The sequence below is a fragment of the Clinocottus analis genome, unplaced genomic scaffold (assembly GCF_023055335.1).
Source record: "Clinocottus analis isolate CAN_PGR_092001 unplaced genomic scaffold, fCliAna1.0.p SCAF_23, whole genome shotgun sequence".
In the NCBI taxonomy this organism is placed as follows: domain Eukaryota; kingdom Metazoa; phylum Chordata; class Actinopteri; order Perciformes; family Cottidae; genus Clinocottus; species Clinocottus analis.
In genome coordinates this window covers 8,253,574-8,267,042 of record NW_027175965.1, presented here as the reverse complement: position 1 = coordinate 8,267,042, position 13,469 = coordinate 8,253,574, and the positions used below count along the sequence as shown (strand labels likewise).

General features: G+C 44.1%; 1 protein-coding gene across 4 annotated transcripts; it reads left to right on the top strand.

Moving 5' to 3' along the window:
* The first annotated feature begins 490 nt into the window (after positions 1-490).
* LOC137793441 (regulator of nonsense transcripts 1) lies at positions 491-11,685 on the top strand. Of its 4 annotated transcripts, none has more exons than XM_068589600.1 (24): positions 491-866; positions 1,271-1,413; positions 2,382-2,471; positions 2,899-3,066; positions 3,792-3,972; positions 4,206-4,367; positions 4,641-4,728; positions 5,006-5,104; positions 5,299-5,407; positions 5,591-5,750; positions 6,008-6,126; positions 6,240-6,404; positions 7,228-7,342; positions 7,735-7,878; positions 8,282-8,495; positions 8,626-8,743; positions 9,266-9,422; positions 9,592-9,734; positions 9,886-10,060; positions 10,189-10,285; positions 10,439-10,603; positions 10,867-11,087; positions 11,210-11,332; positions 11,602-11,685. In XM_068589600.1, the coding sequence occupies exons 1-23, from the start codon at positions 696-698 to the stop codon at positions 11,327-11,329; spliced, it is 3,324 nt and encodes a 1,107-aa protein (XP_068445701.1). In that variant the 5' UTR covers positions 491-695; the 3' UTR covers positions 11,330-11,332; positions 11,602-11,685. The 4 variants fall into 4 exon arrangements, with proteins under 4 accessions (XP_068445701.1, XP_068445702.1, XP_068445700.1 ...); XM_068589601.1 differs by having other exon boundaries at positions 5,290-5,407; positions 10,189-10,270; XM_068589599.1 differs by having other exon boundaries at positions 5,290-5,407.
* Positions 11,686-13,469: the final 1,784 nt, after the last annotated feature.

Here is a 13,469-nt window from a genome sequence, read left to right as displayed (position 1 = left end):
CTCATTATAGCACATTTCAGAAAAAAATACATCTGGTTAATTTGACAGATTTTTTAAACTGCCTGGTTACTTAATTTATAATAATACATTGTGATGTATGTGTTGGATTATACGTTGTGTTAATAATCTGCAAAGTAACAAGTTTTCAGATCAACTTCGTGACATTAAGAGTAAAACATATTTGCCTCCAAAATGTAGAGCAGTAGAAGGATAAAGTAGCATAACAAAGAAATACCGAATGAAAGTACAGATATCTCAGATTTTCACTGTAGTAAAGTAGTTGAGTAAATCGTACTTAGTTCCCTTCCACCAGTGCTATTTCCAACAAACTTCGTGTATAAAGTACTTCCACGTTTGACCAACAGAGGTCCACGATTCTGTTTTGGTACACAGGAAAAAGATCAGAGTGAGAGCTCTCCCTCTGTCGACGATCGGCCTCATTGGTCCAGCCCATGGCAGCCTAGCCTACAGAGAACGTCACACGTTGAGCGGCGCAGCGAAGTTCGTCACCGTTGCTGTTGGACCTGCTGAAGCTTTCGAGGTTCTGAGCGGATCCATTTTTGTTTTGGTTCATATCCCTACCCCGAGCATCGGCATCTAAACCAGCATTTCCATACACAAACACCGCGGAGGATTTCGTACATCTTCAGACGAACACCGGAAACCGCTCTGTGAAGCGAAAGTTGAGACTCAAGATGAGTGTGGAGGCGTACGGGCCGAGTTCCCAGACCCTCACCTTCCTGGACACCGAGGAAACGGAGTTGCTCGGAGCGGACACCCAGGGCTCCGAGTACGACTTCACCGACTTCACCCTTCCCAGCCAGACTCAGACCCAAGGCCACACCCAGAGCCAGCTGGACAGCCAGGTATGAAGCGTTCACTTGTTTAAGAAGGCACATTAAAGCGCGGTTTACCGACGGTAGCTGGGTTAGCTAGGTTAGCTGCATGCTAGCCCGCTGCCATTGGATCTAGCGGCTTCATGCTAGCTCCATGCTAGCTAGCTGGTGCCGCTAACACACTGCTAGCTAGCGAGCCCGCTTATTAACCATCCCAAAGTAATGTGAGGTGTCCGAGCGCGTTTCGTTTTTTAACTGCTCGATGCAAACCAGACACACGGGCGTGACTTTAATGCCCAGGGATGAGAGTTAAGAGCAGTGACAGTCTCTCAACTTGTAATTAGCCAGCTGCCTTTTTCGCGCTGCGTCTCCTAGCCGCTAGCCGCTAATCGTTGGCGTTCAGTTTGTTTGGTAAAGCTTCTGTTGTGCTACAGGTAAACGGTCCTGATGAGGGTCTTCTCAACGGGGGACTGGAGGACTCCGTGGCCAAAGCCAGCCAGCTGTTGGCCGAGCTCAACTTTGAGGAGGATGAAGAAGACACGTACTACACCAAAGACCTGCCTCTGCACGCATGCAGGTAGAGAGAAACCAAACCACATCGTGCCTTGGTGTCGTTTGATATTAGAGGAAGTGATTATAGTATATTAGTGTTGGGTTTGTCTTGAGGAATAATCAGCACTGTATACACGGTGATATTATTATTATAGTCCTTGATCTTGAACAGCACGTGCAGGGCATACAGACCCCACTTACTTGATTCTCACTGTTACAGCTTTTCTGATACACGCAGTATACTGTCAAACTTTACAAGTAGTACTAATTTAAGACTTGCACAAATCACTAAGGAAACACTCCAGTCAGCTACAGTGACAGTTTTCATACCGTTTGTAATTACAATGCTGATCCCCATTTCATTTAACTTTACAGACGACTATACACAACTTCCATTATTTACATTTCTTTAAGCATTCCATAATTATACAATTATATGCACACACGTGGGAAATTGTTTAAGATATTAACTTAAGAAAAAGGAGAGTAATGTCATATTACTGTAGTTCGAATGATATTGTCTTGGTTGTAGTTTGTCTGGAATTTCCAGGCACAATTTTTTTGTGTGTGTGAAGATAACACATTTATTTGTTGTTGACAAAGTGGTGATCCTTAAGATTTAATTCCTGGTTGATGTACAATTTCTAGTTTTCATAGTTGTGTAAATAATGGAAATTACAATTTCAAGATTACCATTTTACCTGGGAGTTTTTAAGAGTCCTATGTCGGGGTATGTCGGGAGCATGAGCCCACGAAATTTCATGTGAAATTTCTTTTATTGTTCAATTAAAAAAAAATAAACAAACCTATTGCATGTTAGATACAATATGCTAACTCCTCTGACACTTACTATAATGTTTGTATTTAAATAATTCATCCTTTTGTCATGTTAACATGGCCTTGCTTTTGTCTAGACAAGATGTGTACTTGTGTCTTTTTAACTAAACACTGCTGTAATTCAGATGCGGTTTTGATACACTGTTGTTTTTGCAGCTACTGCGGTATTCATGATCCAGCATGTGTGGTCTACTGCAATACCAGCAAAAAGTGGTTCTGTAATGGACGTGGCAACACATCTGGCAGGTGTGTAGTCTCCTTGTTTTCACCTGATTACCTCTAATATAAGCACCAGAACATGAAGCTAATCAAATATAAACACTGACTTAAACTTGATGAAATAATAACTAACACTGCAATAAATGTGGGTTATTCTGCTATTGTTACCATTACATTCAGCTAGACGTTGTGTGTAAAGAGAGGTCTGTGTAATGTAGTGACTATACTGTCAGCGGTTGACATAAGCATATAAGCAAGCAACGAGAACATAACATTGTTTGTTTGAAACTGAAGTAGTGTATTACGTTTGTCCTGTTTCGGGGCTGTAGGTCAATATTTGTTCTGCAAACTATCAATAGATTTCTGCAGCAACGCTACCATGAAAATGTTGAAGAGATCAAAGGGTTTCTGATCATTTTCTCAATCATTTTAACCCCTACTCTCTGAATTTCAGTCACATTGTTAACCACTTGGTGAGAGCCAAATGCAAAGAAGTGACGCTGCATAAAGATGGCCCACTGGGCGAGACAGTGCTGGAGTGTTACAACTGTGGCTGTCGCAACGTCTTCCTTCTGGGTTTCATCCCGGCGAAGGCAGACTCAGTGGTGGTACTACTCTGCAGGTAAGTGCGTGCTGGGCGGTGGGCTTGTACATAGACACACCGTCCTGTAAGCAGTGTTCATACCTGACAAATCCAGTATGATCTGTCAATATTGTCTTTCAGTATAGCATTGACAGTCATTATATGCCATACTGCAGCGCAAGCAAGCTAAATATGCAAATCCTTTCTTTGAAACTGGAAGACTGTATAGGTTTCAGGCCTTGCGATGAGTTATCATTGGATTATCGGGCATCTAGATGCACAGGAAACAGATAAGAGTTAATTAAGATTAAACTAATAATACAATTTAACACCTTTTCTTTTTATGTACTCGTCTGTGCAAACTATGTAATGGTTTAGTTCAGTTTATTTTGTAATGGTGACACTGTTTCTACCTCAAACATATCTTTGGAGTTTGGTTTGAACTTGTTAATACCAACATTTTTCAACAACCTGTTGGATTCCCCCAAAATGTGACTTGACTGTCAGAAAAGAGACGTTAGGTATTTAGTCTGCAGCTGTTGTTTGTGGAACTCTGCTGATATCCACAGACCTTCATATAGTTCCTCGTGCTCTGTGGAAATGATTTTAGCCGTCTCTGTAGTCATGTAGATAGAAGTACACGTACTACTGAGAAGCAGGAAAACAAAATGTATTTTTTTAGTTTATTTTTCATAGTGAAATTACTGTTTAATTCCACACGTAAACTAAGTTTCTGTCTGTATGAACCTTGTATCTCCATGCAGGCAGCCTTGTGCCAGCCAGAGTAGCCTGAAGGACATCAACTGGGATAGCTCACAGTGGCAACCACTTATCCAGGACCGCTGCTTTCTGTCCTGGCTGGTAAAGATCCCATCGGAGCAGGAGCAGCTTCGGGCACGTCAGATTACCGCCCAGCAGATCAACAAGTTGGAGGAGCTCTGGAAGGTATAAATACAGCTGACCGGCTGGAAGTTAGGAGCAATGCTGACTGGATGGTTGTAAACTTTAAGTTCTTTAGCACAGGCTAAAGGTTTTGTAAGTGACACCTGCTTCACACATTGGTGTCCACCTGTGGCATAACAGTTTTAAGTCTGCCACTATACAGTGGAATAAGACTTCGTAATTGGATAATGGATCTACTTTGGATTGACGGTTGCCTTGACTTTGTTTTTCCCCAGGACAACCCCACTGCCACCTTGGAAGACCTGGAGAAACCTGGAGTGGACGAGGAGCCCCAGCACGTGCTGCTGCGCTATGAGGATGCCTACCAGTACCAAAACATCTTTGGGCCTTTGGTCAAACTGGAGGCTGACTACGACAAGAAGCTTAAGGAGTCCCAGGTACCTGAACTGCACTTCTGATTAGGAAACTTTGTAACTCAGCAACTGGTGTTTTTCTTCCTTGAATGTCCATGGCTGTTGGTGTGTCTCTCAGTTCAGGAGACAAAAGCATGTGCTCAGAAACCCAGTCAGTTAGTTTAAAATACACTTTTATGGTTTTATTAGTTTTCGGCGATCAGACTGGACGCCTACATATAAAGCACAACATCACGTAGCCTTTGACCTTTTATTTGTAGTTGATTTTATGTTTCCGTTTTGTTTTTCCTTCTGCAGACTCAAGACAATATAACAGTCAGGTGGGACCTGGGGCTGAATAAAAAGCGGATTGCCTATTTCACACTGCCCAAGACGGATTCAGGTGGTAATTCTCCGAGTTTTACTTCCTCCCAGTGGTTCTGTGGTACAGATAGAGCCCCTCCTCATCTCCATTCAGTCCTGAGAATTGCACGCAACCTCCCCAAACCCCGCATCGTTTGGTGACATGTGTGCTTGGTTTTGGTTTTGTAATGGGTTTTTGTGCGTGCACGGTACTGTATCATTTGGTTTTTGAAGATAGCCCATCCTCATCAGTTTATTTGTGGGTGGGTTATTTTGAGCATATATCTCTGTCTAACTTGTGTCCTTTTTATTAATCCCAGATATGCGGCTCATGCAAGGTGATGAGATCTGCTTGCGGTACAAGGGAGACCTGGCCCCTCTGTGGAAAGGCATAGGTCATGTCATCAAAGTCCCTGACAGTATCCTTTACACTACTCGCAATTGCTTATGTATCGTCTACGCGTCATTGTATTGTCTCCTGTCATAGGATACGCATTGGTCTTTTACTGATGTAGATATTTTTTCAGCTACACATGAATCATCCCTTTTAATTATTTAACTAGACTGGTACACACAACATACTATTTACTTCCTTAATAGCCGGTCTTTAAAGATTATGGGGATGAAATTGCCATCGAGTTGCGTAGCAGTGTTGGAGCACCTGTGGAAATCCCTCACAACTTCCAAGTGGACTTTGTGTGGAAGTCCACATCCTTCGACAGGTAGGCTCCAATTTTTTAGCTCCTTATGGCGCATTGTATTACTCCAAATTACAGTATGTACATTTTCCCCACACATAAACAGTGCACAGAAATAAATTGTTTGCGTTGTTTACTCACCTTCTTGGTTTGTGGACAGCGGTTTCAAAGATGAAGGGACAATAACTCACATTTGTGTTGATGCAGGATGCAGAGCGCCCTGAAGACCTTTGCGGTGGATGAGACCTCCGTGTCTGGTTATATTTACCATAAACTGCTGGGCCACGAGGTAGAGGATGTCACCATCAAGTGCCAGCTGCCAAAGCGCTTCACTGCCCAGGGCCTGCCCGACCTCAATCACTCACAGGTCAGACCTCTCAAAACACAAGAGTCCCCGTGACTCATCTCATCATGTTGTCATGAATTTATTTTTCAGAATTTGACAATGGGAGAAAAACAAAACAGAGATGAGTTGTCTTGTACATGATAAATCATAATAAACATCTGTGTGTCAATATAGCTGATCTATTTTTGATCATTTGAAAAACAACGAAAGCATGTGACTTAGTAGGAAAAGCATTCTTTTAAGCAAGCAACAAACACACCGTTTTGTGACTTGTCCAGGTGTACGCTGTGAAGACGGTGCTGCAAAGGCCTCTGAGTCTCATCCAAGGTCCTCCTGGCACCGGGAAGACTGTCACTTCTGCCACCATCGTCTACCACTTGTCCCGTCAAGGAAATGGGTAAAAATCTGTTACGTTATATTAGTTGTTCTTCCACAAACTGTGTTTTACATAGTAGTTCCTGTTTTAACTCTCTCTCTCTCTCTCTATTGTGTATGTGTCTCTGTTTGCAGACCAGTGCTGGTGTGCGCTCCCAGTAACATCGCCGTGGATCAGTTGACGGAGAAGATCGACAAGACTGGACTGAAGGTCGTCAGGCTTTGTGCTAAGAGCCGGGAGGCCATCGAGTCACCGGTCTCCTTCCTAGCTCTGCACAACCAGATCAGCAACATGGACAGGTCAGTGGCACGTGGAGAAACTGACTCAAAAGTCACTGATGCCTGAATCCTGTTTCACTAGTTACACCAGAGGCTTGGCACGCTAGCTTTTTCTTTTTTTTTACACCTCTATATTCATCATGTTCTGTCAATTTTACCAAATTCGCTTACTCATACTCACTTTTGTCCAAATTCCTGGTACTTTTCGTTGTGTATTGTTTAATTGACAGCCAAATAAAGGAAGTACAGCTGTTAAGATATTACCCAACGTGTGAGTGCATAAATAAACAGATCTATAATCTCACTGCTTATAGGTCTTTTCAATGAAAAAAGGCTCACTGGGAGAGACTTTTGTGTAATTCCATTAATTTATTGCTTAGCTTTTAGCAGCGAAAATATTTTTCATGCACGCCGTGAGAATACATCGGCAACATATTTATGTAATTATATTCTCTAGATGAGACAGTGATAATAAACATCTGTTAATTTACACATTCACACCATCAATGGTACATGGCCAAGTGTATTTTTAGTCTGAATTAAGACTTTATGTGAACACACAGACATAATAACACATGTTTATATTCAGTGTGAGAATGTGATAATCCAGTGTCCATTGTGAACAAATTCCCGATCTTCAGTGTCGTAGTAATCCTAATGAAGTAATCCTGTGATAAATGCATCTAAGATAATAAAATGACTCCATGTCAACTTTAGCCGTCGTGTCTAGATTGAGGATTTTTTTTACTTTTTAAGACTTGTACTCCTGATCACAGATCAGTTGAGTAGTGTACAACACCACTGTGTTTTCTGCAGTAACCCTGATGTGTCTTTGTCGCTCTAGCATGCCAGAGCTTCAGAAACTACAGCAGCTGAAGGATGAGACCGGTGAGCTGTCATCCGCTGATGAGAAACGCTACAGGGCTTTGAAACGCACAGCTGAGAGGGAGCTGCTCATGGTGAGGAGCTTCAAAGTGTTCAACCAAAATAACTCAAACATGAAACTCGGCTCACAAAAAGTCCCGCTGCAGCTTTTAAAGCACTGCTAATGCAACAAGTGGTTTCTGCCAAGCATTTTCAAACTGATTCTGACTGTTCTTATTTTTCTGCATTTACAATATTCTGTGTATTTGCTGTCCACTACTCATGACTAAGATTGGTATAATGCATATGCTAAATTTCACTGCGTGCTGTAGTATGTACAATGTGAGACAGTAAAAGTGGATTTAACATTGTACCGAATCGCCATCCAGAAACCATTCAATCTGACAAGAGTCCCCCTTGTCTTTCACCACTCTATCCCGGCTCTCTCTTCTTTTTGGTGGTTGTAATTATCCTCTTTGTTGTCCAGAACGCTGACGTTATCTGTTGCACCTGCGTCGGGGCCGGAGATCCTCGTCTGGCCAAGATGCAGTTCCGCTCCATCCTGATTGATGAGAGCACCCAGGCCACCGAGCCGGAGTGTATGGTGCCTGTGGTGCTTGGCGCCAAGCAGGTAAACACACACACACACAGCTTAATAACAACTATGAGTAGCTGTGTGGGGCTGGTCTTAGCGAAGGGTCAATTGCCCATGGTTTATAATTGAACTACAACTGTAAATGAAAAAATACGTTGACATTGAAGGAACTTGAATGTTTTCTGTTTTCAAGCTGCAAGATACAGTTGGCAATAAGGAAAAGTAAAAATAAAATCGATAAGAGTGTCATAGGAACATGTGCAACTGCCACTGTCAGCATTTGTTTGTGTGTATATGTCAACTCATTTGAATTATATTGCTAACTATATGATTTGAATCTCGTTGAGTTAGCAAAATAATTTGCCCTGGACATCCAGAAACAAAAACTTCCTACATTATGCTGTTATATAACTGTGTGACTCATTTTCCTCCTCCCCAGCTAATTCTGGTGGGCGACCACTGCCAGCTGGGTCCTGTGGTGATGTGTAAGAAAGCAGCCAAGGCAGGTCTGTCCCAGTCCCTGTTTGAACGCCTGGTGGTTCTGGGGATTCGCCCGATCCGCCTTCAGGTCCAGTACCGCATGCACCCGGCTCTCAGCGCCTTCCCCTCCAACATCTTCTATGAGGGCTCCCTGCAGAACGGCGTCACTGCAGGTTTGTAAAGATATTGCGCAGTTTATTTGTCTGGTTGAACTAGTGGAACAAATTTATTTTTGCCTGGTACATTAGCGGGTAACAAGACCTGCAAACGTTTTTAAAACTAAAAATGTCATTTTCTCCACAGCTGACCGCATCAAGAAAGGCTTTGACTTCCAGTGGCCGCAACCAGACAAGCCCATGTTCTTCTATGTGACTCAGGGTCAAGAGGAGATTGCCAGCTCTGGAACCTCCTACCTTAACAGGTAACCTAACACGTTTCCTTTGGTTACTTTGCCTCATTTACCTCAAAGCTCTAAATAATTCATAACACACGAAGTGCGTTGACGACATTGGCTCGAAAAGGGTTCGCCGAAGCCAAACACTGGGGGGCGCTCTCACACAGCTGTTGCATCAAAACCAGGTTTAGTTGCAATACCTTAATTGTGGAGAAAGCCATCCGCTTTTATGATCAAGAGGAATGCTGAGCTCAACTCCACAGAACAGTGAAAGATTTCCTTTTAATCAGATCACAATTTCTTAATAATAATTTTGAATATTCAGAAATGAACCTAGCTGGAATTCCAGAGAAGCTAGATTAAACTGGGGCAGTTATGTGTTGTTTTTTTTACCTCGGAGGATTTTCTATAATTGAAATGGTGCCATGAAAGTTGCATCAAACTCAATAAAAGAAAGTTGAGGCGCCATAGAAATTAATTTCCGCTAGTCTAATAACTTTCAGAAGATCGATCAGTACCGTATTAAAGTGATTCTGATGGGTTTTATAGGACGGAGGCTGCAAACGTGGAGAAGATCACCACCAGGCTGCTGAAGGCCGGAGCCAAACCCGACCAGATCGGCATCATCACCCCGTACGAGGGTCAGCGCTCCTACCTGGTCCAGTACATGCAGTTCAGCGGCTCCCTGCACACCAAACTCTATCAGGTAGCACGCACGGCTAAAACACGCTTCTGATTAGAGGTGTAGCCACTTAAAATTGATTGAAGAGACTAATTTATCATTTGTGAGTTTACTCTCCGTCGTCGAAGACAATCTGGTCCTTTTGGTGTTTTCTATGCAATCTCCCCCTCATCCTGCTCTTGTTCCGTTCTAGCAAGTGGAAATTGCCAGCGTGGACGCCTTTCAGGGCAGAGAGAAGGATTTCATCATCCTTTCTTGTGTTCGTGCCAACGAACACCAGGGAATCGGCTTCCTGAATGACCCGCGTCGTCTGAACGTGGCGCTGACCAGAGCCAAGTAAAAACCTCCTTGATGATCATTTTGGTGCAGCTCAGAGCCAGCTCATTAGTTTATTACGAGCTCATTTACATTCCTATGAATGTAGTTAAACACAAAGGTTCTACTCCCTTTGCCCTGAGCAGCGGTCTTGTGTGTGATATGAATGAAGGTACGGCGTGATCATCGTGGGAAACCCCAAGGCTCTCTCCAAGCAGCCGCTGTGGAACAACCTGCTGAACAACTACAAGGAACAGAAGGTCCTCGTGGAGGGTCCCCTGAACAACCTGAGGGAGAGCCTCATGCAGTTCAGCAAGCCCCGCAAGCTGGTCAACACCATCAACCCCGTGAGTAGAACAAACTATATCGTATGTGCACCCATCATGCTCTGGGGCAAACGTAAATCACAAGACATTTACTTAAATCTGTGAATTATGCAACTGTATGAAATGTTATGTTTGTTTTTTTTCCCCAGGGTGGACGCTTCATGAGCACCGCGATGTACGACGCCCGCGAGGCTCTCATCCCCGGCTCTGCTTACGACCGCAGTAATGCTGGTATTCATTTAATATGTAATAATCAAAATAATAAATGACACTTTTTGAAAAAAATTTAAATCAACAGGCTACAGTACAGTCCTGCAAGAATAACGCTCGTCTGAAAGTTAAAAAAAAACACAAAAAAAACTGACATTGTGTCTTGTTACGCGTGCTGCTCTCTTTCAGCCGGACGCCCGTCCAACATGTACTTTCAAACTCACGACCAGATTGGGATGATTGGGGCGGGCCCCGGTCACATGGCCGCCATGAATATCCCCATTCCCTTCAACCTGGTGATGCCTCCAATGCCTCCGCCGAGCTACCTGGGTCAGACCAACGGCCCTGCTGCAGGTACCAGTACACAAACGGACAATAAGAGGGTTCATAATCAAATCTCGGTAGAATACCTCGTCGTGCCAGGTTGATCAGGGTGTGAAGTGAGTTGTTGACACTTTAATGGTTTAAAATAAGATTATCATTGAATGAACTGAGGTAAACTTAGTGTGGACTGATGATACTTCTTCATGGAGCGCTTTGAACTTCAAAAGGTCACCCTGTCTTCATTGTCCACCAGTAATAATCCCCAGAATTTTTTATTTTTTTTCCCCATCTAGGTCGTGGAGCTATGAAGGGTAAGCCTGGGCGTGGCGGGCGGCAGAGGGTCCGAGGGTCGGCACACCAGGGTGCCGGTCAGGGTAACGGACCGAACAGCCAAGCCAGCCAGGACGGGGCCTCCCAGCCCTTCTCCCAGGGGCCGCTGACACAGGGCTACATCTCCATGAGCCAGCCCTCCCAGATGAGCCAGCCTGGCCTCTCCCAGCCAGAGCTGTCCCAGGTAATTTAGCATTGTTGGTGGAAGCCTGTGACTTCATATTTTCAATACCAACGACTTCTGCATGCGATGAATTAAGAACCTTGACGTGTCTGCAATGACGTCTTCGTCCTCCTGCTCTACAGGACAGCTACCTGGGCGACGAGTTCAAGTCCCAGATCGACGTGGCGTTGTCCCAGGACTCGACTTACCAGGGTGAACGTGCGTACCAGCATGGTGGGGTGACTGGACTGTCACAGTACTAAAGTGTAAGTACATAAAACATAGTAACTGTGTCGTCACAACATGTGCACCAGGTGTAGAAAGTAGTGCAGTCATTGTGAGACGCTGTGTTTTATTACTGAGAGGTATGTGTCCAGTTTGTGGACACATCATTGCTCAGTACTTTGACCAATTTATTCATAAACATTTAATCAAAATGGCTATAATTTAATGGTTTGATTCTGCAAACTGTCTTTTTAACTTTTGATTTTCTTGTTGTGGACAACAAGTTCTAAATCTACGTTTTGTCTTGCAGGTCACTTGAAGAAGGGAGCTAGGCTTGAACTGAGCTTAGTTCATCAGCTTTTTAATCTGGGAAATAATAAAAACATAAAATGGATACCTGTTTTCCTCTGCTACAACCGAAGCACCACCGAGTGAAAGCGACGGGATAGCGAAACCAAACCAATGACCAGCGAGAGAAATAAGAGGGTAGAAGACGAAAGGAGGGCACGAGCAGACGGGCATGGCGATGGCGAGAGGGGCCGAGTGAACCAGCGAGAGGCGGCGACCGATGCCCGTGCAGAGTGAAGGGAAGTCGTGAAGATGGCGGCGTGTGGTCGAGCTGCTGAGGGAAACGGAGGAAGGGACCTTGAAGGTCTCTCATGGGAGTCCTAATGAGGCTCAACTCCCAACAAAATAATTCAGCCAACCCCTTCAAACCCACAGCCTCCAGGAAAGGAAGGAAAGCTATATTCTCTTCAGGTGGAGGTCAAGGCTTCCTAGCTGAATTTGAAGAACTTGTTCTCCAAACTTGCCGAGAGAGGGGGGGTGATGAAGACCGAAAGCCATCGGACGGGAAACACAAAATCCTCATGCTAAAAGTCGGTTGGTTTCTTAGCCTGTATCTCTTGAATTTGGTTTATCGTGGGAGGAAAAGCGGCAACAACAATCTTCTTGATGGCCCAAAAAAACCTCAGCAGCCTCTGAAGGAAGCGGCAGTCGACACACCTTCTCGGAGAGGAAGTGGAAAAAAAAACACGGTTTCTGTGCTCGAGTCTAGAGATTAAAGAGCCTTGAATTGAACCTTTCATTTGCCTTGAGAACCACTGGCTCATTCACGAGGTCTTTAAACGGGGTGGTTTCGACCACACGTCAGTGGCGGGAGGGGCACAGGGATTTTGGACTGTTTTTCAAGGCATGACGCGCAAAATCCCACCGATATTGTGATCATCACGGGACAGTTTTTTTTCTTCTCTGAAGTACCTTTTTCTTATCACAGAGCACAAAATTGCAAATAAGTCATTGAAACTTTTCAACACGACCAGCATTGAATACTCAACTCAATGTCATTTGAAGTTTCAAGCGAAGGCTTATCTTTTATTTTAATCTTTAAGGAAGCAAGGGCTCGCTGTGATGTCCTGCTGTGCTTCATGACCAGATGTCTTTTTTTTTAAAACACTCTGTGAACGCTTAGATTGGCAAACGCTTGAAGGCTTTGCACTGATTGATTACTCAGGAGGATTGTGGACTTGTACACACTCGACACACAAGTCCCTGCTTGAGGTGAAAGAAACCAAACGAGATGAGGTGAAAGAAGGATGATGGTAGTCGAGGCTTACAGGCGGTCGTGGCAATCAATCCACCGGAAGCGAGGGCTAGAAAAAGGAAGGTGGCTGAGGAAGAGAAAGACATGAGTTTCCACTTCTGGAAGAAAAAAAAAGACTTCAGTTAAATGTCGGGGGGTTAAAAACTGTTGAGGGAAGCGTGGCTTTAGGACTGTGAAGTCCCAATGCGGCAGCACACATTAGAGGTGTCGTTTTTGCACCGCATTTTGATTTTGTTAATGTTCACGTGACGCGCCGTACAGCCACGCTGACGGCCGCACGGTCCAGCCACACGACGCTTAAGACACGCTGGGTTGAAGATTTAAGGCTTTTTGCAAATGAGAAAAGTGTAGAATCGACACAACCAATGCGATCTAAAAAAAGATCTCTGGTTCCTGTGTGGATGAACATATTTAGAAACTTTACTAACCCCCCGCCTCTCCCCCCAGCTACACACAGGATATCCTATGGGTACTGATTAAAGTGATGGCCAGCAGATCAATGCAAAGTGAATGAGAAACCTGAATCAGTGCCTATAACCAATCACCTTCACATAAACAGCTGCAACACAAGCATG

What these genes read in the sequence shown, in the direction of transcription:
- LOC137793441 (XM_068589599.1), top strand. Translation starts at nt 696, where the DNA reads ATGAGTGTGGAGGCGTACGGGCCGAGTTCCCAGACCCTCACCTTCCTG. An exon ending in CTGCCTCTGCACGCATGCAG is followed by an intron (nt 1,414 to 2,381) that starts GTAGAGAGAAAC and finishes TTGTTTTTGCAG; the next exon opens with CTACTGCGGTATTCATGATC. An exon ending in GGAACCTCCTACCTTAACAG is followed by an intron (nt 8,744 to 9,265) that starts GTAACCTAACAC and finishes TGGGTTTTATAG; the next exon opens with GACGGAGGCTGCAAACGTGG.